The 22480-nt window shown below is 38.0% G+C and overlaps 1 protein-coding gene across 2 annotated transcripts; it reads right to left on the bottom strand.

Annotated features, from left to right (window-relative positions):
- Positions 1–2255: 2255 nt before the first annotated feature.
- On the bottom strand, positions 2256–6257 carry LOC115692099 (floral homeotic protein APETALA 2-like). Of its 2 annotated transcripts, none has more exons than XM_030618857.2 (10): positions 5150–6257; positions 4943–4968; positions 4716–4746; positions 4503–4590; positions 4111–4256; positions 3965–4009; positions 3758–3849; positions 3458–3627; positions 3110–3328; positions 2256–2650 (listed from the first exon to the last, which is right to left on the bottom strand). In XM_030618857.2, the coding sequence occupies exons 1-10, from the start codon at positions 5740–5742 to the stop codon at positions 2414–2416; spliced, it is 1647 nt and encodes a 548-aa protein (XP_030474717.1). In that variant the 5' UTR covers positions 5743–6257; the 3' UTR covers positions 2256–2413. The 2 variants fall into 2 exon arrangements, with proteins under 2 accessions (XP_030474717.1, XP_030474714.1); XM_030618854.2 differs by having other exon boundaries at positions 2256–2656; positions 5150–6251.
- Between the last annotated feature and the right edge of the window lie 16223 nt (positions 6258–22480).

Genomic DNA, 22480 nt, shown 5'->3' on the forward strand with positions numbered 1-22480 from the left:
AATTCTTGATAAGGCAAAAGAAATAAAATAAAGAAAGAGTGGGATCCTTCTTTATTCTCGGCACAATATTATAAAAATCAAGATTGACGACCCAGATGACGTAATTGACAATGCATATTTTATTCCTCGTCACCTAAATCTAGAAATATCTGCTCCAACTTGATAATCTTTTAATTGATCCCCTGATTATTCTATTGAGCTTTGCTGTCATGGAGTTACCCCTCTTGGCAGATTTCTTTTTTATTGCGAAAAATGACAAATAAATAAAAATATCTTTGCTTGCAGGATGTGCATTCATCTAAACCCACGTAGCTTCGTATCCTCGCAGGTTTGGTAGCAGCAAACAAGAAAGTGTTTCTTCACATGTCCATAATAACCTAGTATCATGCGAAGGGATGAGAGGACAAAAACATATATTGGGAACGAAATCTAAATTTTTTTTTATCTTTTGCCCATCTTTAGGGGCATTTTGCCTGGACCGGCAGCTGGTGGCACCCAGTGACACTTTGTCTATCTGAAGTTCAAGAACTTGACTAATTATCACTGTAGAGATATGAATATTTAGAGATATATATCACAATTTGAAACTTTTTGTGGCCCCTTGAGATAATGACCCGCACAGACGTCTTTTTTGTATTTTTCAGAACACAAAGGAATATATATCTACTATTACAATAACTACACAATTCACAAAAAATCATTATATGAAGTACTCATTTTTTTTAAGACCAAGTGAATCATATGTAGAAATATCCGAGATCCACACTGGCATCTACACTAGCACTCACTTAAAAACACAAGTCCCTTTGAATTTGCGTATTGTAATCTAAGTAAACCATGATATTTTAGGTGTTCATGGCTATCGAAAACGAATCAAATCAGATGGTTTAATTTCTCAATCTTTCTGACTTGCTCCTACGGAACCAAAGCCGAAAAGATTGAAAAAAAAACCATCATTCACACCCTTAATAAAGGATTCCTTGAAAAGTTAAGAATCAGTAATCTTTTTTCGAAATCGAATGGATTCGATCTTACACATGCGTCCATATATGTAAAACCTTTAGGAAGCAATTTCATTTCTCCCCTTTTTTTTCTTATTTTCCTTCAAACAAAAAAGAAAGCAAAAGGTCCATGTAGATTTTCTTTTGCAAGCGGTTCCACTTCTCCTCTCCTTTTTTTGGCTTTTCCTTACAGAATATAATAGAAAAGAAAAACCAAAAAACCAAGATAGGAATTACTCACTTGCTCGGGCAGGGGTTAACCCATGCCCTTTAGGACACAGTCCCCTCTCCTCCCCTTTTTATCAGTGTCCTTTGGAAAGTTTGGGGTTAAGGATGATAAGTCCCTCTCGTAATAATAGCCGTGTCTGACTGCTTTTGGCCGAGAGAACTGATTCAAAGGACACCCTTGACAGCGACCATTCATCCCCATCCAGTTGACATTTCCAAGGCTATGCCAAATTAAAATCACCCCGCAATTCGTAATTTCTCTTCATTCGTCCCCCCCCAAATGAAGAACTCTGTATTTATTGAATTACCCTTCCGTTTCCTCTTCTTTTCTTTTTTTTTTCCTTTGGATTTCGCAAACTCCTGTCTGAATCTCTTCATATACTGTCTCGCTCCTCTTTTGATGGGAACCTAAGCTGGATTTCTCTGTTTCACCCCATCTCCCAATCGCTCGTGTCCTTATTTTAGCATTTACTCCATTAGGGAAACCGAGAATTAAAGACACCCCATGTAGGGTCTCCCTCTCATCCAGCCCAACAAAATAGCCAAAGATAGTGCCATAATCGAACAAGAAGCCAACAAGATCACGGGACAATGTCATAAAGATAACAGGAATGGCAATAAACGAGAGAACAAAGAGTTGAGGCATGAGTTACATGGGGCGAGGACGATAACAATTTACCGAAAACCTTAAAAATAAAGAAACCAATAAAAAAGTAATGTCATATTACTTTTATTATATAGGGTAGATGCGAGGTAATAAATTCTATAGGGCAAAACAAAACAGAAGAAGCATCAAAACGATGCATTAAGATTGGAGCAGTTTCTAGTCAGAAACCCAGAAAATCTAGTCGATAGATTTCGTCCGCTTGTTAGTTTTGACCGACGACCAAGATCTCCCTACCACGCTTCCGTAATCTGTGAAAAAACATCATCGATATTCCTCTACCTCTCTCTCTCTCTCTCTACCTCTCTTCCTTCTCTCTTTTTGTGGGGTTAGAGAGAAGGGGAAAAAAGAAAAAACACGAGTGAAGGAAAGAGGGTTTCATTACAGAGCTTGATATTTTTATAGAAGAGGAACAAAAATTTGGAGGATGACCCAGATAAATGGACAGAGCAGAAAAATTATTAGAAGACAATTTTGGTTTCTTTCTCCCGTTTTTTTGTTTTTTTGGGTGGGGGTTCAATCAAGGTCTCATGAATGAGTGAAACCCATTTTTCTGCAGCCAATTTGGGGTGGGTCTGATCTGCTGTGGGAATCCTGATGATGCTGCAGCAGTTGCAAAGGCATGGAGAGCACTCGACGATGATGATGCCGACGGCGTCAATGAGCGCCATTGTTGATGCTCGCTTGTTGGCGGTGCTGTTGTCGATGACAGTTGAAGATCTCCTCCAATTCTTCCTCCATAGCTGCTGCTTGCGAACTGCACCTACAAAAGGAATATTAAAAGGGTAAAAATTTGGTCCCCTAAACTTCAGTTTGGTCCCAACTTGTGCACATAATGACTCACCCCTCAACCCATTCGAACTACAAATTTAACATTGCACCTCATAATGTCAACAAGCAAAAAATTGCTGCTCATAATAAATACTCACCGAAACAGATTTAATGGAATCTATTTGGGTGTTTTCTCAAATCTTTACTTTACCCGATTATGGTATTGCTATATTAACTTTTGGGTCACTTGATGATTTGGTAGCAACCTTTTCTTTACGGGGTTAGGCAAATTACCTTCCACTATAGCACTTCTAGCATAGATTATATTCCTATCTAAATATTATTTACATCGTACAAGGATCCCAAAAAAAGTAAAATCACGGAACTAGTTGAGGCATATCCAATCTACCAAAAAAAAAAAAAAGTACGTGTCAGAGATGCTCACTTGGTAATTTGATGAGCCGAGATGGGGTGGAAGAAGGTGAAGCATGTTGTGCGCTTGATGATCTCCTGGTCTCTTCATTTGTCCATATATTTGCAGTTCATCATGAGCAGTAGGAGCTCTCATGGAGCCCGGAGAGTGAATGTGCGTTTGACTCAGCAACAGCGTGGTCTCGGCTTCATTGTACCCATTCCTTCTTCCTGGCTCTTGATGGAGATTTAGCTGCAACCCCATAATCAGAAGCAGAAATTTGGCAATCCACTTCACACCAGAAAAATAGAAAAAGGAGAACCAAACTTCGTAGAAGATTGTCAAGTACAATAATGCAAAAGAAAGTACAAAAATATCAACCTTGGGCCTTAATTCTCGATTGCGCCAATCGCTTTCGTATGGCATCGATGAGGAACTCTGGTCAACCCCAACATTTTGGACATCATTTCCAACTTCAAGATTGTTTGGCTTTGAAGCTGAACTTCCTAAGCTCAAATCAAGATTGTGATCTGCAGCACTTCCAGAAGATTCTGCCCCCCGCACATAACCAACGCAAAGACAACAACAAAGAGAAGTTTACTCACTCCTTGCAACCTTGTACTGGAAAATTTATAAAACAATGAGATCATTGGAATTTAGGAGTGATCCGCAAAATTTTACCACTGGGGTTAAGCTCATTCTCATAGATGCTTGGGTCAAAATTGGTGACAGCATCCTTGCCATTACACTTAATCGCAGCTTTATCATAAGCCCTGCAAGAATTCGTAATTACCAGGAATATCATTTCACTAATTCTTCCAACACGTTTACTTTTTCCAACTTAATTTTACAAGTTTCCCTAGGAATGTTAAACCTAAGTGCACAAACCTTGCGGCGTCAATCTCGGTATCGAACAGTCCTAGATACACATACCTGTTGAATCAACCATATTCAAAGAAATCAAGGGGGCATACTAAATTAACAACAAAGGCATATTATGAAAAGAAAAATCATGGCAATGTAGGGAAAAATACTTTTTGCCCAGAAATTGTCCCATTCTGGCCTCCCATCTTCCGCACTTGTGCAATGTGACTCCCCGGTACTTCGAGCTTCCTCTCGGAAATCCGGTGCTTTGCCGGCGAAGTACATGCACGAATTCTTCCTTGGTTAAATTACTCATCTGCAACAATAACCCAGCCTTCATTTTCATTGTGTGCCCAATGGGGTATTTGTCAAGAGTTCAAAGCCATTATTTTCAAAATAAAACATAGAGGAAGAAAGAGGCATCTGGGAAGTCGAACTTCAGAGATAAGGTGGGAAGCAATCAAGATGAAGAAGTAATGAGAGATATGGCCTCAACATATTTCTCCCCATTCTATTTTTATCTACTTTTGCTTTCCTAATAAAACTCTCGTGCAGACTTTACCTGTTTCATGTCTTCTTGATAGTCTTCAATACGAAAATTTATATCTGCTTCTACTCCCCGGAACTTGATTGCCGCCCTATCATACGCTCTGAATTTTATTTTATTTTCCAAAATATGAGCTCATTTAGTATCACATTAAGTCATGATAAACCCTGAAAAAGAGAAAAAAAGATGACAAATATTTTCTCGAAGAAAAGGGAAAGAGGAGCTCACCGAGCAGCTGCATGTGCAGTGTCAAACCCACCTATGGACACACAAAAAGATGAGCACACAATATCATCTCAGCATTCAACCCGAAACCAATCTCTAAAGAGCATATATTAAGGGAAACAAAAAACAGGAAGGCATTCATCATTTTTTACGTTCCTTCCTACCAAGAAAAAGAAGAGATGAATAAGAAGATCAACCCCCAGCAAGTGCATACATATACATATACATACCCAGATAAACTTGCTTTCCACAGTCCCTGCACCATTCACAGAAAAGCAAACAAGAAACTCAAATCCTGATTGGCCAAAACTCACTAAAAAGCGCGAGAGAAAGGAGACTATAATATACCCCCCCAACAAAAAAAAGGCCAAATTTTTTTTTTTGGGGGGGAGAAAATTCACCCAAAAAAATGAAAGTTCAAATTGAGAATGACAAACCATATGTGAGACTCCCATCTTCCAGTTCGCCTGTAAAAAGTGACCCCTCTATACTGGGAACTCCGGGACCTCGGCCCTCTCCTGCTCTTCTTCATGGGCTGCGAACCCTCCAACATCGATGAGCCCTTGCCCGACCCGATTGGATGATGATCCGACTGGCAGAACCTGACTCCGACCCAGTGCGCCCTTGGGAACCCCGCCGGCACGGCTGCCCCCATTCCTGCCTGCTCGCCATCCTCTTCCAGCTCCTCCTCCTCCTCCACCGGGAAGAACTGCCGGGTCACCGGGTGGCGGCTCCCCGGATTGTCGTCGCCCTCGTCGCAATCTGCTTCCCCCTCTCGGGTCACCGAGAACCCGAAAATCTTGCTGCTGCGCTTCCGGTGAGCCTTGGCGGCCGCCGTCGCCAGGCCCTCCTCCTCGTCGGATCCGTCCTCGATGACCACCGCGGAGGAGCTGGAATTTGACATGGATCCGACCCGCTTGCCCCGCGCGTCTGCTGCAGTTTCGTCATCGGAGGTCTTGGGGGAGGAACAGCCTTCCGATTCCTCGCCTGGCCTCACGGCACGATCGGGCGAGTCGTTCAGATTCCACATTTTTTTTTTGCTCCCTCCTCCCTCCTTTGCTCCACTTGCGAGCTTGTTTATGGGCGAGCGTGAAGGGATAGAAAGAAGAAGAAGAATTAGGTGACCACTCTACATAGGCCGTGCGTAAATTCTTCTAGCTCATAGTGGAGAGTGCGAGGATCTTGTTTTTGTTGATCATATCCCTCTCTTTCTCACAAGTCCACAAGGCAAAACAAGGCAAGGCAAAAAGGAGAGAGAGAGAGGAGGGGAGTTTGAGGCTTTTCCTGGGCTATATTTCGTGCTTTATGCATAAAGAAGAGAAGGGTGGGTTGAGAAGCGAAACTATGGCTTGGAGTCTTGATTCTTGAAAGTGGAAAACCTAGGACTGAAAAGAGAGGGAGAGAGAGAGGGAGGGAGAAATTGCAAAAAGGTAGTAAGAGAGGAAGATGTTGAGAGATTTTGGTATTCCCTTAACTGGCCAATACAGCATAGACGAGGGGGGTATTAGCTTGATTAGCCGAAAGCACTCTCTCTCTCTCTCTCTCTCTCTCTCTCTCTAGCCACTTGCCTCTCTCTCTCTCTCTCTCAAGCTTCTCTCTCTGTTGAAAGGCCAAGTTCTATATTTTTCAATGAATCCGAACAAGAACTCGGTTTGGCTTCTACTCTGTTGGGTTTCTCCAATTTGCATTAACCCGCAACACAAGTTTTTGTTTTTCTTTCCCCCTTTTTTCTCCCTCTCTCTTTGTGACCTGGGTACAAAACTTCACCAATTCATCATCTCTCTCTCTCTCTCTCTCTCCCCAGAATGTACACACACTACATACATCTTCTTTTCTAGCATATATAAATGCCATCCGAGATGGGATCATGGGAAAGAATGAACCGTCTCTTTCTCACTCAGCTTTCCCACGTTAACCAAATCGAAAAGCATCCCCTCTCTCTCTCTCCCTCCCTCCCTCCCTCTCTCTCGTCCCTTCCATTACATTTATTAGATAGTAATTATCATTCGTTCAGTCACATCACAAGTCATCTCCACCTATCATTTTATTAATGGCAAATTGGGTGGTGTCGAGTTTTCAGAGCATGCATCTCTCTCCCTCTCCCTCTCTCTCTCTCTCTCAATCACATTCAGAAAAGCGATTTTCTTGATTTATTTTTGTTGTTATAATTATCATCACACTCGCTCCCTCCTCCTCACGCCAGAAAGAATATTGGTTTTTAACATTTGTAACGGGCAGCAGTAAATGGCCGAGCCCCAAAGGGTGTTCATTTCGGGTCATGAAAATTAGTGGGGGGGGGGGGTGTTGGTCTTTCTTTCTCTCTTCGTTAACAACAATACCAAGAAATTTGAAAAAGTTGGAAAGAATCAAATAAAATCTAAGAAGAGAGAGAAGGAGAGGGAGAGAGAGCGGGGTTTGGTATCAGAAAAAGGAAAATGGAATAATGGTAACAAAAGGAAAAATTTTCCAGAAAAGTCCAATCCAAGAGTACGGGAAGAGGGCCACCATTGCCTCTTTGGTTCATGTTCTGACCAATGGCCTCTCTATGATGTACCTCGTTTTTATGGCCGACTCTCTTTCTCCCTCTCTCTCTCTGTCTGTCTCTCTATAATCCCTCACTCTCCACTTTTACAGCGCGTGGGCCTCACGTGGCTGTTCCCATGCCAAAGCACAAACAAATTGCAGAGTTAATAATTTCGCCAAAAAAAAATAAAATTTTGCCCTATCTTAGGGGACATGTCCATGGAGATCGTGTACTAGGGTTTTTTTGTTCAATCTCCAGACCATGTAAAGATCTCCGTACTCCTTGGGAAGCATTGACTATTCTTTGGTTCTTCATCCGTGCATATGCTGCTAACTCAAGCTTTGGGACCAAGTGATGCCCACTTGAAGCTGCTTATGAATTTGCAAATGCAACTTATGCTTTTAATACCCTTTTGGAAAATAAAATAAAAATAAGAACTGGATTAAAAAAGTACAGCAAAAGATCTAAGTGCGTGTACCCGCCAAAGAAATTTTTGACACCCTTTCCTCGCTTTCTTCAATGAACTCTGTACTTTCTTTTATTTCCCTAAAATTTTTATTCAAGTCTTTTTACGGCTCAATTAATTTTAAATGTTAACCAATTGAACGTGAAAAAAACCGTTGGGGCTAGCTTCTTCTCATGGAACTCAGTGATCGAAAGAGTTCATTTGCTACGAATATATTGAGTCTGTCGCCTGATGAAAGACGTGTTCATCGATATTGTGAAAGTTACTTTTCCTATAAATAGTGGTTCATCGGGCCTTTAAAGGGTATTCTTTCCTAAAAGTAGTAAATATCAGTGACTAATGGCATTATTTATTGAGATAATGTACCTTCTTCTTGATCTTGGCTAAAGGGCGAAAAATAGAGGAGGGGGAGGATACAATCGCATGCTAGGTTGAGTACACTCTCTTTTTGGGAACGTGGGTCTAATGTCTGAACAAAAACTGCTAAAGACAACTCAGCCATATAGGATAGATTGATAGATAGATCCGCAAATTTGTAATTAATTGTCATGGTTTACATCATCCACGGAATCAAAATATTCCTGGGAAAAAACAGGAAAAAGAAAAAAAAAAGAATGGCTCCCATAATTTTATTGATAGAGATTAGATTGAAAGTACCACAATAATAAACAATTAAAGAAATAAATAAAAGTTGAGGGAGGAGGAGGCTATAGTGTGTCAGAGAGAAACAGACACTTTGGTCTCCAAAAAACGAAAATAAAAGGATGGGGGCCCACAACACCAAGAGGGAAGGGAAAGACGAAGTGGGAAGAGAAAGAGGCCACGTCAATTCGCACCAGACAAAATTCCAAACGAAGGCCCAAATTTTATTTTGAGAGGTGTCAATCCGTCCATCAATCCATCTAATCTCTCCTCTCTCTCTCTCGCTCTGCGTAGTGTGAGAATCCTTTTCAAGTGGGCGTGGCGATGCAAGAAAAAACATTCCAATAATGGAAGTGGGACGAGGGTGTGATTGGAGAGGCTATTTTCTCCAAGTGGAAACAGTACCTTCCAACTCTCTCTCTCTCTCTCTCTCTCTCTCTGTTTCTGTGAATGTTATGTGAGTCTGTATGTGATGGATATAAGGCCCAGGCCCACTTCAATCTGTCTCTGTTGGACCATATGACCGTGCAAATTTTCACATATCTTAACACCACGCATCTGTTTTAAACCTAACCCATCTCCAACCCTAAATTCAAATGTTCTCCCTGAAAAAAGAAGAAAAGGAAGATAAAGAAGAACTGTACATTGGAATGGGAACGGATCTTGGACAAACATTTTAGGGCCAGATATTGGCATGAAGGAAAGTGTTGGCATGATAGCTGATGCTAAAGTTTCAAATATTATTTCTAATTCCGAGCGGAGACAAATAATGTTCGTTATGATGTCTTGGTGTATATACAAAATGTTGTGGGAAAAAAACATATTAGAAATGTCATAATTTTCGTACGGGGCTCACTCTAGTGCCCAAACTTTTTGTTAAATCACTTAGGTGCCATTTTTTAGAAGGAAAAAAACAATAATTTAAGTGTCAATTCCGATTTAGGTTGACGTGACAATATTTTGTCAATCTCCTCGACCAACGTGGCTCACCTGCATGCTTAGTCAACAATAACAGCCCTAAACGACGTCGTCTACATCTTTGCCCAAAATATAAACCTAATTTTGATTTGTCCAAATTAAGGTTTTTGTCCATGTTTGACATCAAAAAAAAATTTCGATTTGCATACAACCAAAGAAGAAGAAAAGGTGGAAGATAATAAGGTGTTGATAAAGACAGGGAAGGTAACGAAGGTCGTTAGCCTCAGTCAAAGTCGGATATGGGCTTGGCGACCTCTTAGATCGAGGCTCATCCCCAGCTTCACTCCATTGATTCTCGCCTCCACGACCGTGAAGAACTCCATCTGTAGATCTAGATGAACCTGGTACTAGTCCATTAGTAGATCCGCAGCGATGGCGACGACGGTTCGACCAGAGCTTCTATTTTCGAGAGACTCACTCTCACTCGAACAAAAACTCCTCAAAATAGAGTTCACCTTCATTATTGCATCGCACACCTTCCTTGCAAACTGAATTTCCTCCTCCACTGTGCAATCTATGGTAATGGAATTTGGGAGATAGCAAGAGAACGAAAAAAGACAAAACGAAACAGAAAGTAGAAGATAAATCAGGAAGGAATGGAAGTCATATTTAGAATTTATCAAACTCCATGGAGAAAATCTGAACTACGGTACATTGGGAAAGGCTCTCCTCTATTTTCGTTGAAACAACTCAGGGATCAAATCGATTGCTTGTTGACTAATGTTATCACAACGAGAAGACTTATCGATACGGTTGTGACAAAGGCCGCTCGAAGAAGAATTGCCAAGTCTTTGCACGTTTTCTCCACGCAAGCCACTCGTCCAAATCCGGTCAACTTCGTCTTCCCGCCGTTGTCATGACTATAGAGAGTCGGCCATTTCTGATTTGCCATATCGATTTCAGAGGGAGGACAACCCGTCTCATTGGTCATGGAGCAGCTACAGAGACCACATACAACGAATGCTGAGGGAGGACGATCAGCCTCATCGATCATGCAGCCGCTACAACAGCCATGGACGATGGGTCCTTCGACGCCTTGGACAACAACGATGGTGTGTTTCCATTATTCGCGTAGACTTGATTGACCAAAGATGGAGATGATGTAGACTTTTTCTTTCTTTCTTTTTCTTATAAAAATCCACGTGGACACTAATATCTAATTAAAAAAGCCACGTCTGATTTTTGGCCAAAATTTGTCACCAGAAGCACTTAATTTATTGTTTTTTTTTCCGATTTGGCACTTAAGTGATCTGGCGAAAAGTTTTGACACTCAAGTAAGTGCCCTACGAAAATTATGGCATTTCTAGTATCCTTTTTGTATGTACCAAGTTATCAAGTGGCTCATTTAACTTGGGGTGTGTTTATTTAACCGAAAGAGCTTTTCACAAATTATTTTTCCGAACTTTCACGTGTTTGGATCATTCAAAATGTTAGTCTATGGAAAAATATTTACGATCAAAGAAAACATCCACACTTGAAATTAGAAAAATGAATTACCAATTCTAAATATAGGAAAGTCATTTCCCTAAGCATAACAAGTCTATTACAACAAATGCTTAGCAGCTTCCTACCTTCCATCTAACCATTTACAAATGAAAACTAACCATTTTCCTTGTCATGAAATTTTTGCAAGATAAACACACCCTTAAAACATTTACTATATAAAAAAAAAACACCCACGCTTAAAATTAGAAAAATGAATTTTTGATTATGAATAGAGGGAAATCATTTTCCCAAGTATAACAAGTCTCTTACTGCTAATGCTCAACAACTTCCCACCTTCTATCTTATAATATAGTCTTATGTGCTTTTCATCATATAAGCAAGCAAATGAAAACTAACTATTTTCCTTGGAAATGATTTTCACGGAAAGCATTTTTCTTTGTCATGAAGTTTTTCACAAAACAAACACGCCCTTCATCATGGTTTTATGTATGGATGACTATCTTGAATAGGCTTCCAACCTTGGATAGAATCTGTAGGTTGTGAATTGGGGTGAGCAATGTTACATGCAGGTAGAATCTCGCGAGCACTTCTTTTGCATGTCCCTTCACTTCTTGGCATGGAGTAGAGCTCTTCAAATGTGTCTAACTTAGAGGATCTTGGATATTGGAATTCTATAGTAACTTGGTTAAAGCATATTGCCAAGAAGGACTTTTATATATGTTTGCTGTTAGAGATATATTTATGAATTTTTGTGTATTTCTCGGGATATTGAACCTACTTAATTGTAATTGATATAGTAATATTTTGTTATTTTAGATAGTTATCCTATATAGTCTATAAATAGGATCCTATATTCTTCATTATTGAAATATATATAAATTTCATATTCTTTTTTCCGTGTTATTCTTATCTTGGTATCAAACCTCTCGTTATCTAAGGAAGCTACTGTTGAGTTATACGATGGTTGTAACAATGTTACAACGGCCACGCCGTTCTTCATTTTTCAACGAACCTACCACCCTTGAGTGTTGCTGAGACATTTTATGTTGCTTGTTACGAAAAACCAACACCACCGTTAGACTCTCCGCCATCAAACAAGCCATGTCCTGAAATTTATTCGCAAACAAACATCAAACGCTACCACGTCTAAGACCCAGTAGCCCGACGCATTTGAGTGCTAATTTGCACTTTCTATACTTTGTTTCCAAAAAAAAAAAAAAAAAACACCCCCTTTAGACTTACAGGCCACAAATCAGCCAAAGTCTGAACTTTCATCGCGGACCGTTGCTACATGCACCCGCATGCACCTCCATGTGCCATGCAAGTTAGATCTATTGGGAAAATCTCATATGTTGTTTTGAAAATGACAAAATAATTAAAGGCTACTAATATGTGTATTAATTGAGTAATACCAAGTGATATATGTGTTGGGCTTAATAATATAACCTAGAGGGCGGTGAATAGGTTGTATGGAAATTATGAGAAACTTTTGCGGAATATAACCAATTAAATTTCAAACAACACCAAAAGCAAATTATAGATATCAGGTGCATGTTCTACCAATGAATAGACGCTGATACTAATGAATAGATAATGCTAATAGTGAAGAGATAAAAGATATTGCAAACAGGAACTAATAGATAAATATCATATGCCAACTGATGCAAATAATGACAATTACACGTGGTGCTATCACTAAAGTATATACGATAACAAGCAAGTAAAAGATAGCACACAGAAATTTATAATGATTCGGCTTTATCCCCAAGCCTGCATCTACTCTCCAACACTAAAAGCCACAACAATTACACTTGGAAATCAGCTAATGCAGATAATGACAATTACGTGTGGTGCTATCAATAAAGTATAGATGATAACAAACAAGTAATTGATAGCACACAAAGATTTATAGTAGTTCGGATTTATCCCCAAACCTACATCCACTCTCCAACACTAACAGCTACAACAAGGCTGGAATTCACTATTAATCTTCAAAACAAGTTACAATCAGCAAATATGCTCCTATTAACCGATAGATAACATTATCAAGATACAAGTACTGCTATCACTATTGTACACTTGATCTTGTCACGATTACAACCAGTAAGAGCACCACACATAGAATAATCGACAATATATAGATACAATCAACAAAAATTAAACAAAGAAGAACACTCATAGCTCATACTAGTTTTGCTCATTTCCACCCAACACCACTACTTCTCTTGGATTGAATATATAGTCATCTAACCTTAGATGATCATTTCCAACTCAACTCCATCAAGTAGCCCTTGGTTCTCCACCATCATCATCAGCTGAAACTCTTTCTGACACTCATAATTATTAGAACGTCTCTTTGATAGTAGTAGTTTCCTAATATAGTGTCAGTCTGCTTTTGTCAAAGTCTATCTCTTGCTCAAAATTGCGAGAACTACTCCTGATCAACTCTAGTTCTCCTTTTGCAAATTCCAAGCCTTTATAACTGCTATTTTCGTCATGATCAATGTTCCAATCAAATGAACAAGTGACCGGCACCTTCTGGGACTCGATATCAGCACGATCCATTACCTATAATTAAGATGTGCTCATTATCATTAATATATTGGTGTTGTTTACAATCAAACTGAATGGAATGACTTGCGATCAATCATCCAATGATCCTTCTGAGTATGTCAGCCTCCAAAGACTTCTAGTTAATGAAAGATTTACCATGGTACCTCTAAGTCTTCACATAATCCTCATCATATTAGGCTTATTCTCCTCTTGCCAATATCTTCCTCAGCCTTCACTGAACTCTCATAAGTCATCGATACCATCACAGTCTTCCACATCATCGGATAAAGAGAGCTGTTCCTACCAATTAATCCATTGCTCTTACTAATGATCTGCTCCTCTTAAAATTGATAACGATCTGCTGCTCTTGAAACAATCGAATCTTCTATCTTTTTGTCTTTCTAAGCATATTAACAATTATGACTCTACCCAGCTATTCATCTTCATGGTCCTTCCAAACTTTGCCGAACATCCTCTTTCTAAGCATGCTTACTATCACCAAGTCCATCTAACTGTTCACATGATCTTGGTACTTCTAAGTCATCATGAACATCCCCGTTCTTCCTCACTTATTCATCCTTGATCAAGGTCCTTCCAAATATTTACCTTACCTCAAGATTCTTCCAGCTTTTAGACATTTCAACATCGAATACCGTGTTCACCTTTGATATCGACATCCGTCCCTCGATATCGGCAAAGCACTCTTGATAGTGACAGAGAATTTTTCATATCAACCCACCCAGCACTGATTATGACATCATCTACACATTGGTTTACGTATATATCACGGGGTACTACTCAATCAATACACACATTAGTCACCTTTGATTATTTTGTTATCTTCAAAATAACATAGAAGATTTTCCTAACAAACTCCCTCTTTTTGATGAAGACAAAATAATTTCTAAATATGCAAATGTCTTACACGTAATAAAATATGTTGAATTTTGTGTGGGTGAAAAATAAAAAAAAATTCTTATTTTGCCAAAAATAGGAATTTAGTTCGAGGCATAATAAGTATGTAATGCAATCTCCACATATCAAGATATTCAATGAATATAAATAGGAGCTAGAAAGTAGTAACATTATGAACAAAGTATAGAGATTATCAACAGCTCATGCTTTTACACAAATCACTTAGTCACATGAGTTTCAAATGGGAATGAACATTCATCATATAAACTAATATTTCTCTAAACACATGCATATGCATATTTAATCTAACCTCTCCCCTTTTTTGTCATAATAAAAAAGGAGCTTATCATGTATATGCAATTCAGCTCATTTTCGCACAACTTCACCGCAAATAGTAGACATGAAACACAATTTTCATAAACAATATATTCAACATGCTCAGGTGAACATAAAAGATGTACAACAAAGCTTGTGTTTGGTGAATCAAACATCATATGTATCAATAAATATATATTAAGGAATATAGATGCATGTAATCATTCTAATTCTCTCCCTTTTTATCATATTGAAAGCATGATATTACAAGAGGAATATGAAGATTTGATAAACATGTCAACAATTTACACATGAGCAGAATTCAGTGTCTCCACATAATGATGATCATCAAGGAATAACATAGACAATTAAAATTCATAATAATACATAAGAGATTATGGATAAAAGTATTTTATCATGAAATCCTATTTAAAGACAAACATTGAGAGATAACATGGTAACAATTAATATGAATTATTAACAAGAATTGTGTTGCTCCTCTGACTAAGTGCTATCATGTCTTAAGATCACCATCATCAGCACACAATCATCATCAGGATGTAAAGAATATCATACATCCACATATGATGTCTATTCTCCCATTTTCTGTTTCCATCCAAGACGAATGCATTGATTCGTCTTGCTCTTTTTGTCATATTAAAAGATAATATAAGCAAGAGCCTTCAATAATGACAAAAAAAAAAAGAGATATAGAAAATAGATTAATCAGACTATGTAGAACTTAGCAAGTTCTATCCATGCATTTACATTTTCTTCTATCCTCAAAATGATAATTTAGATCCGGGCCGAAATCAACTCAAATATATTAAGATTTAATCATACTTGATCTTTGCTCTTCTTCAAAGTGTTGCTCTTTTGAGATGATCGATTAGGTCGATCTCTGAGGGTCCCTTAGGCAATTGGGAGAGAATGGTGGATGCATGTGCTGTTTTACGTGTGCTAGTGGCTCTGCGAGTGCTACGTCATGAAGCTTTGGGTGCCATGGGACTTGGTTTTGGAAGGAAGAAATGGAAGTTTAAGAGAGAGAGAGAGAGAGAGAGAGAGAGAGAGAGAGAGAGAGAGAGAGAGAGAGAGAGAGAGAGAGAGAGAGAGAGAGAGAATGGACGGTTACTTGTGAATATGCATTGATAACTGTTTAGCCCATTATCACCATATAAATAGGTGTTGATGGCCTACCCGGAGAGAGATAAGGCACATTCTTATACATGAAGGCTATCTCTTGAAATAATTACGAATCAAAGTAAATCAATCAAATTCAAATCGATAAAACAGTAAAAAAAACATAAAAAGACTGCTGAGTAATGTAGGTCAAAACGGTAATAATAAGAACTGTGTAATGGTAACAAATTTGGAAATACTACATACTTGTACTTCATGGGATATATTACTTTTTGCTAAGTTGATATTGATTAGTAACTTGAAGAAGTTGATAGAAGCTTTGCCTTGTAGCATAGATTAAATTCCTATCGTAAATAAATATCATTGTTTCTAACGTGGTCTATGATGAAGTAGTGACGAATTCCATTATCTTTTGCCCTTGAGTGCATGATTGGTTTTCTAGTGAGATTTATTACACTAGTGTTGTCACACATAATGGGTGTGCTCGAAATATCTTCACCAAAATTACTGAGTTGTTGTCGCATACAAAGTACTTGAGCACAATAACTTCCAAGTGCTATGTATTAAGCTCCGCAGTTGCAGATGCCACTGAATTTTGCTTATTCGAAAACCATGAGACAAACATGCAACCCATTAATTGACAACAACTATAGTACTTTTTCTATCTAACTTACATTCTGGGAGGTCAGCATCTAAATATTCTAGTAGTATAAAATCTGAATTCCTTAGATACCTTAGACCTAAATTGGATAAGATGTAATATATTTGATAATGTGTTTCACAGCTTTAAGATGTGACTCTTTGGGTTCATAATGAATGCGTGCACAAATACATATGTTAAGTAGAATATCCGATCTAAAAGCAGTTAGATATAGCAGCTAACCTATCATGCTTCGATAGAGTTTGGGATCAATGGACTTGCCTATCTCATCCTTATCAAGCTTTGTGAATGATGACATGGGAGTATCTAGTTTTGCAATTTTTCTTTACAAAATTCCTTGCAAGCTCATTTGCATATTTCTCTTGAAATATGAATGTTCCTTCTTTCATCTGTTTAACTTGAGGCCCAAGAAAGAAATTAAGTTCTCCCATTATGCTCATCTCAAACTTGCTTTTTATGATGCTTGCAAAATCTTGGCATATCTTTTCATTAGCAAAACCAAAGATAATGTCATCAATATAAATTTGTATGAACAAGACATAATTGCCTTTCCTTTTTATGAAGAGTATGGTATCAACCTTGCCCTTTACGAATTCATTGTCAACTAGAAAGGTGCTAAGCCTTTCGTACCAAGTTCTTGGTGCCTGCTTGAGTCCATAGAGAGCTTTTATGAGTTGATAAACATGAAAAAATTAATAAAAAATGGCCACGTTAGATTTCCGGTGATTGTAATCGGAGTTGGCACTTAAATGATCGTTTTTTTTAAAAAGTGGCACTTAATTGATTCGGAAAAAACTTTTGGCACTAAAATGAGCGCCGTACACAACTTTTGGCACTTCTAGTATTCTTCTCTCCCTTTTGTTGATTTTATCTCTTTCAATTATTTCCAATTTCGAAACACTCCAAACATAAACGGCAAAAAGAATCAAGATAAATACAAGTAATCAATCATTAGTAAATGCAGGCAATCATTGTCAAAACTGTCAAAAACAATAGGAGAGAGAAGAATGTAATGGTAACTTTTGGAAAAACGGTGCATACCTGCCTCAATAAGCTTCATAGGACATTGGTGTGCCTATCAATTAATTCATGGTTATGGATTGGATTTTCACTAGTTTTTGTATGGATGTCTTTACATGACTTGACTCCTTTGAAAGTACTCTCAGGAGCTTATTCACTTTCTCAATATCAGTGGAGATCTTTCCTTGATTGGCCAGACCATTCATGATCTCGATGAATTTTGTAAACATTTGAGTCACCGTTTCATTGGATTTCATCTTGAATAGATCATAATTTCGAAGAAGAATGTTCATTTTCGTCTCCCTCACTCGTCCATTTCCTTTGAATGTGAATAGGAGTCGATCTCATATTTCTTTAGCTATCACACAAGAAGAAATCCTGTTAAACTCAGATGGAGATAATGCCCAATATAGTAGTTATTTAGCTTTAACATTTTGTGCAATTCTTTTTTGCGCTTCTTCGAGTTGAGCTATAGCTATGGAAACTTGAGCATTATTGCCTTCCTGTTGAACAAGATCTCTGGCCGGTACTGCTCGTCCGTTTTGAATCACACCTACATGAGAAGATCAGTTTCTTTAATGTATGATTGCATCTGTTGTTTCCAGTAATATAGTTGCTACCAACAAAGTATGGTGGCTTGCTTGGAGCTTGTGAATCATGTGCACGGAAACCACTAAAGTTAGCCATAGATAAAGGTCTTTTAAGCATAAATAAAGTACTTTAGATAACGAGCAACGAAACTCTAATACCAATTGTTAAGGCTAACTATGCAACCTAGAGAGGGGTTAATAGATTATTTAAATATTGTGAAAACTTTTGCAGAAATCAACAACCTGCACCTTGGAAATCAACTGAAGCAGATAAAATCAAGTGTGCATAGTGTTATCAATAAGATATAGATGATGACAAACAAGTAAAGGATAACACACAACAAATTATGGTAGTTCGGCTTTATTCCTAAACTTACGTTCACTCTCTAGACTAACATCACAAAACAGACTGGAATTCACTAATAATCTCCAAGACAAGTTATAATCAGCAAATACTAATCCTATCAAATGATAGACCATGATATCATTAATCAAGTACTACTATCATAATGTACACTTGATATTATCGCGATGACAAAGCAGCAAAAACACTACATTGGAAATTTCATTATGAATAGATCACAATTTTGATCAATACATAAAACAATAATAGACAATATCAATTTTCTCTATTTTTTGTGCTTCATTGATCCTCATTTACATAGAAATCTTCAATCTTCTCGTTGGAGATGGTCTCAAGGAGCAAAGAGCCGTTCAGAGTCGTTAAGAGCTTTTGTCCAAGAATAGGATCGCCTATACAACTTTTTTCCTCGAATATTGGCATGGTTTCCCAAAATGGAGTCTATTGGACCTATCACATTGTCAGATACTCTAATAGTCTAACCAAAATGCTGTGAACTATTCTTTGACGATTTCCGGTTCTCTTGCTGTAGTCTTTCCAATTGCTAATGGCTATAATATTCATCTCTAACGATCATCTTCAGATGAAAGCATTAACAGCATCACTAGCTACTTGATGTTAGTATGATCACTTGCTTATAATCAGTACGTGCGCTTTATCACTGATCTGATGATGCTGTCCACGGACAAACCGTACGAAATGACTTGCGATTCAACTTCCACTATACTTGTGAGCATATCAGCTTCCAAGGGCTCTAAAAGATCAATCATGGTCCTTCCAAGTTCTCACGAGCACCTCGTCATGCCTGACTTGTTCATCTCCTGTCGACATCTACATCACTATAGCTAGTTTTTGTTGAGCTCTTTAGCTACCGTGGATATTATCACAATCTTTCGTATATCACCACAAACATCTGCACTTACCAAAATATATATTCTACCAAGGATAGTTTTGGAATCATCAAAATTTCATAGGGATGTTTTTCAACACCAAGTTACTACATTATTTGTTGCCGACTACCGTTCAAATAATATGTAAGACTGACGTTATCAAATATATGATATCGAGGCCCATTATTAGAGGTCGTATTACTAAATGGGCATTTTTTTCGTCCGAATTTAATTTGATATTTGAACTTTTTAAAAGTAATAAAAGGACAGCCAAATACATATACCAAATGCCAAATCAAATCTGGACTAAATATGCAATTTCTATGTTGTCGTAATGCTGAACATAGCCTTTTGGAAAATACAAATATGTTTCTTATAGTTGTTACTCTAAGGAAGTAATTCCGCATGTCATTATTTTTCCAAAAATGTTTTTAGAACTTATAATAATTTTATCTAAAATTATTTTCTGCTCTTAAAACTAATTTATATTTTCGAAAGGATTAAAGTACCCCTATGCCCTATCTAAGTAAGCATGTAGTATTACAGAGCATGTCATTTAGTCAATTGTACAAGCATAAACTCATGAATTAGGACTCATGCATTTATTTGCTCGCAATGAATCATATTTCAAAACACAAACACACATGGCACACGGGTTATGCAGAGGTGTAAAATGAAGTTTTTCCTAATTACGTCTCCGGAAAATCAAACTTGCATTCAATCTTAGGAAAATATTTGATAATTGTGTTTGAAAATAATAATTTAAAAAAAATGTGGTACTGAAAGGGCGTTGTGGGAAGGCAAATCCCTCTCCACACATAATTGAACCTGCGAATATGATATTTTTGTTTTTTTGCAAACGACTAATACTTTCATGATGCAACTAGGTATTCAATTAACCAAGCTTTCTTTGCAAACATCAATTGATAGGACCTTTAGCTCTTAATTTTAAAATCCCCAGTCTTCCCAGAAAAAAAAAATTTAAAACCCATTTTCCTTTTCTACTGTGACGGCACTCTTACCTCTAGGACCCTCGAATCCGGGACGGTACTGGAGGGCGATACAAACTGGCGACCCCGGGACTAGTTAGGCATAACTACATAGAGGGTTCAAGCCACGTCAATTTTTTTAATCAAGTCGGTGCACTTTCCATTTTATTTCCTGATTTTGCATGTTGGATTTTTTTTTTTTTGGATTTGTACACTTACTTTATTCAAGTTCTTTAGTTCATATTTATTCCTGTGATTGAATTGCTGTGCATGATCTAGTCATGTGCATTACATGACATTTGTACACACAACAAACGACTAAATCTGGGTCATATGGTAATCTTAATCTTAGAATGATGATGATTATCCTATGAACGCCATGACAAGTGTCATCGAACTCATACACGAAAGCCCACCACTCAACTCTGCTCATTTGATGAGCCATGAATTGGTGAGAGAATGATGAGTTAGGAACCGTGAGAATTCTATGGTAGATCCCAACCTAAATTGTTTCACATCATCACAGCGTGTGAAACATTGGCATTTTACTTTGCACGTCCTTGAATCGTTCAACAATACTTCGAAGAAATGTTTTTGTTTCTAAGCTCTTTTGCCCAAATTTTGATGAATTTGAAGAAAATTCCCTTGCTCGACATTTTGTAAACTCTAAGAAGCCTTTCAAAATCAAGATTTGGCATTTTTTGTTGTGACATTTAAGTGATTGATTAAAAAGTTACGACTTTAAAGATAATTGATTAAAGATTTATGATATTAAAGTAAGTGGCATGTGAAAATAGTGACACTGTAGTGTACCGTCCTGATTTTTTTTTTTTGCCATTGTCATCCATCTCTACGTTAATGTCGACATTCTTGAACTTTTTTGCATTGTACCGACACTCAATGATACTACCAATGATGGTCTCCCCTTTAAGTCTTCTAGTTCTATCTCTCCACTTTCCCCTTAAAATTTATTATTTTATTCTTTTTGCAATTAAAAACATTGCATCCGTCCCATCTTTACAAAATCCCTAACTTTTCTTCATATAGCATAAATGAATTAATATGTAATTTTGTGAAAAAATATTAAAAAGCGCATAATGTAGAGTATAGAATAATTGACAAAGTAAGCATGCCTTGTGAATAAATCGAGCTGAGGGTTCGAACAGCCCTATTATTACAAAAAAAAAAAGCCTCTTTTATTAATCATGATAAGTCATCCAAACAATTCAACTTCCTTTCACACTTCTGTGTTGATTCTTTCCTAATACATTTCTCCCTTCTGTATTTGCATCTTAGTTTGGACAAGATTTGTGTTCCCTGAGGCCAGTAGCTCAACTCAAGCCTCACATGGCAACTCTTGGAGATATTATTACAGCCAAACACTGACATGTGTGCTTGTGTATGCTAATCATCGAAATTCCCACGAGTTCAGCTTTTTCAGGACAACCATAGAAAAAGAGGAATATATAGTCAGTGATGCTATGATAGAGCTATAGTGAGTGTAGCTCCCATAAATAGTCATTTTTGTGTCCCAATCCTTGCACATGCAATATAATATAACATAAAATATGTAAACAGACGATCTACAGCCAATGTACCTCCCTAGTCCCTAGAGAATCCTATGATGCATGCCCACATTCTATGTATTTCTGTTTGTTCGTTTGTTTATTTTTTCTGAAGACTGGCGTTTTCTGTAATGTTTTCACGACAAGAGAACGGGACTTCTTTTTTTTCTTTTATTGTTTTCGAAGGACGAGAATCGTAACTATTTGAGGAAGAGAGAGATGATGCTTGGGCCTAGTAAGTCTGCTTTGATCCGTACAAGTTGCGACACGTGACCCTGGTCTATTTTGTCATGCTTTTCTTCTCGGATGATTGATGTGTTTTTCCCGATGTTTTGTTCATCACCGGCCACGCATCTGTCTTGTACGCGTTCCATATGTCAAGATCGAGATCCTCTTAAGTCGGGTAAATTACACGGTAAAGTCACCTCTAGACATACCAAAATACCCTTGCTTTGTGAAGGAATTTACACAAAAGCACACCTAACCCTGGACGCCTCCATCTCTCTCTCTCTTCCCCTCTCCTAATCCACCTCGGTCACGCCACCCCTCCATTGCCGCTCGCACCACTCAACTCTCCAAGGCTGTCATTGCCGGCAAAGGGGATGGTGGCTAGTGTGGAGTTTAGCAACGTCAATGGCGGTTGGATGGATCTTCTATACTTGTCGCTAGTGAATAGAGTGTGTTGTGCAGGTGCAATGCGGGGGAAGGGGAGG

The sequence above is a fragment of the Syzygium oleosum genome, unplaced genomic scaffold (assembly GCF_021117445.2).
Source record: "Syzygium oleosum isolate NSW1041296 unplaced genomic scaffold, Sole_v2.1 Sole_v2.61, whole genome shotgun sequence".
NCBI classification, from domain to species: domain Eukaryota; kingdom Viridiplantae; phylum Streptophyta; class Magnoliopsida; order Myrtales; family Myrtaceae; genus Syzygium; species Syzygium oleosum.

What these genes read in the sequence shown, in the direction of transcription:
- LOC115692099 (XM_030618854.2), bottom strand. Translation starts at nt 5,742, where the DNA reads ATGTGGAATCTGAACGACTCGCCCGATCGTGCCGTGAGGCCAGGCGAG. An exon ending in AGATGGGAGTCTCACATATG is followed by an intron (nt 4,969 to 5,149) that starts GTTTGTCATTCT and finishes TGAATGGTGCAG; the next exon opens with GGACTGTGGAAAGCAAGTTT. An exon ending in ATCGAGAATTAAGGCCCAAG is followed by an intron (nt 3,329 to 3,457) that starts GTTGATATTTTT and finishes ATGGGGTTGCAG; the next exon opens with CTAAATCTCCATCAAGAGCC.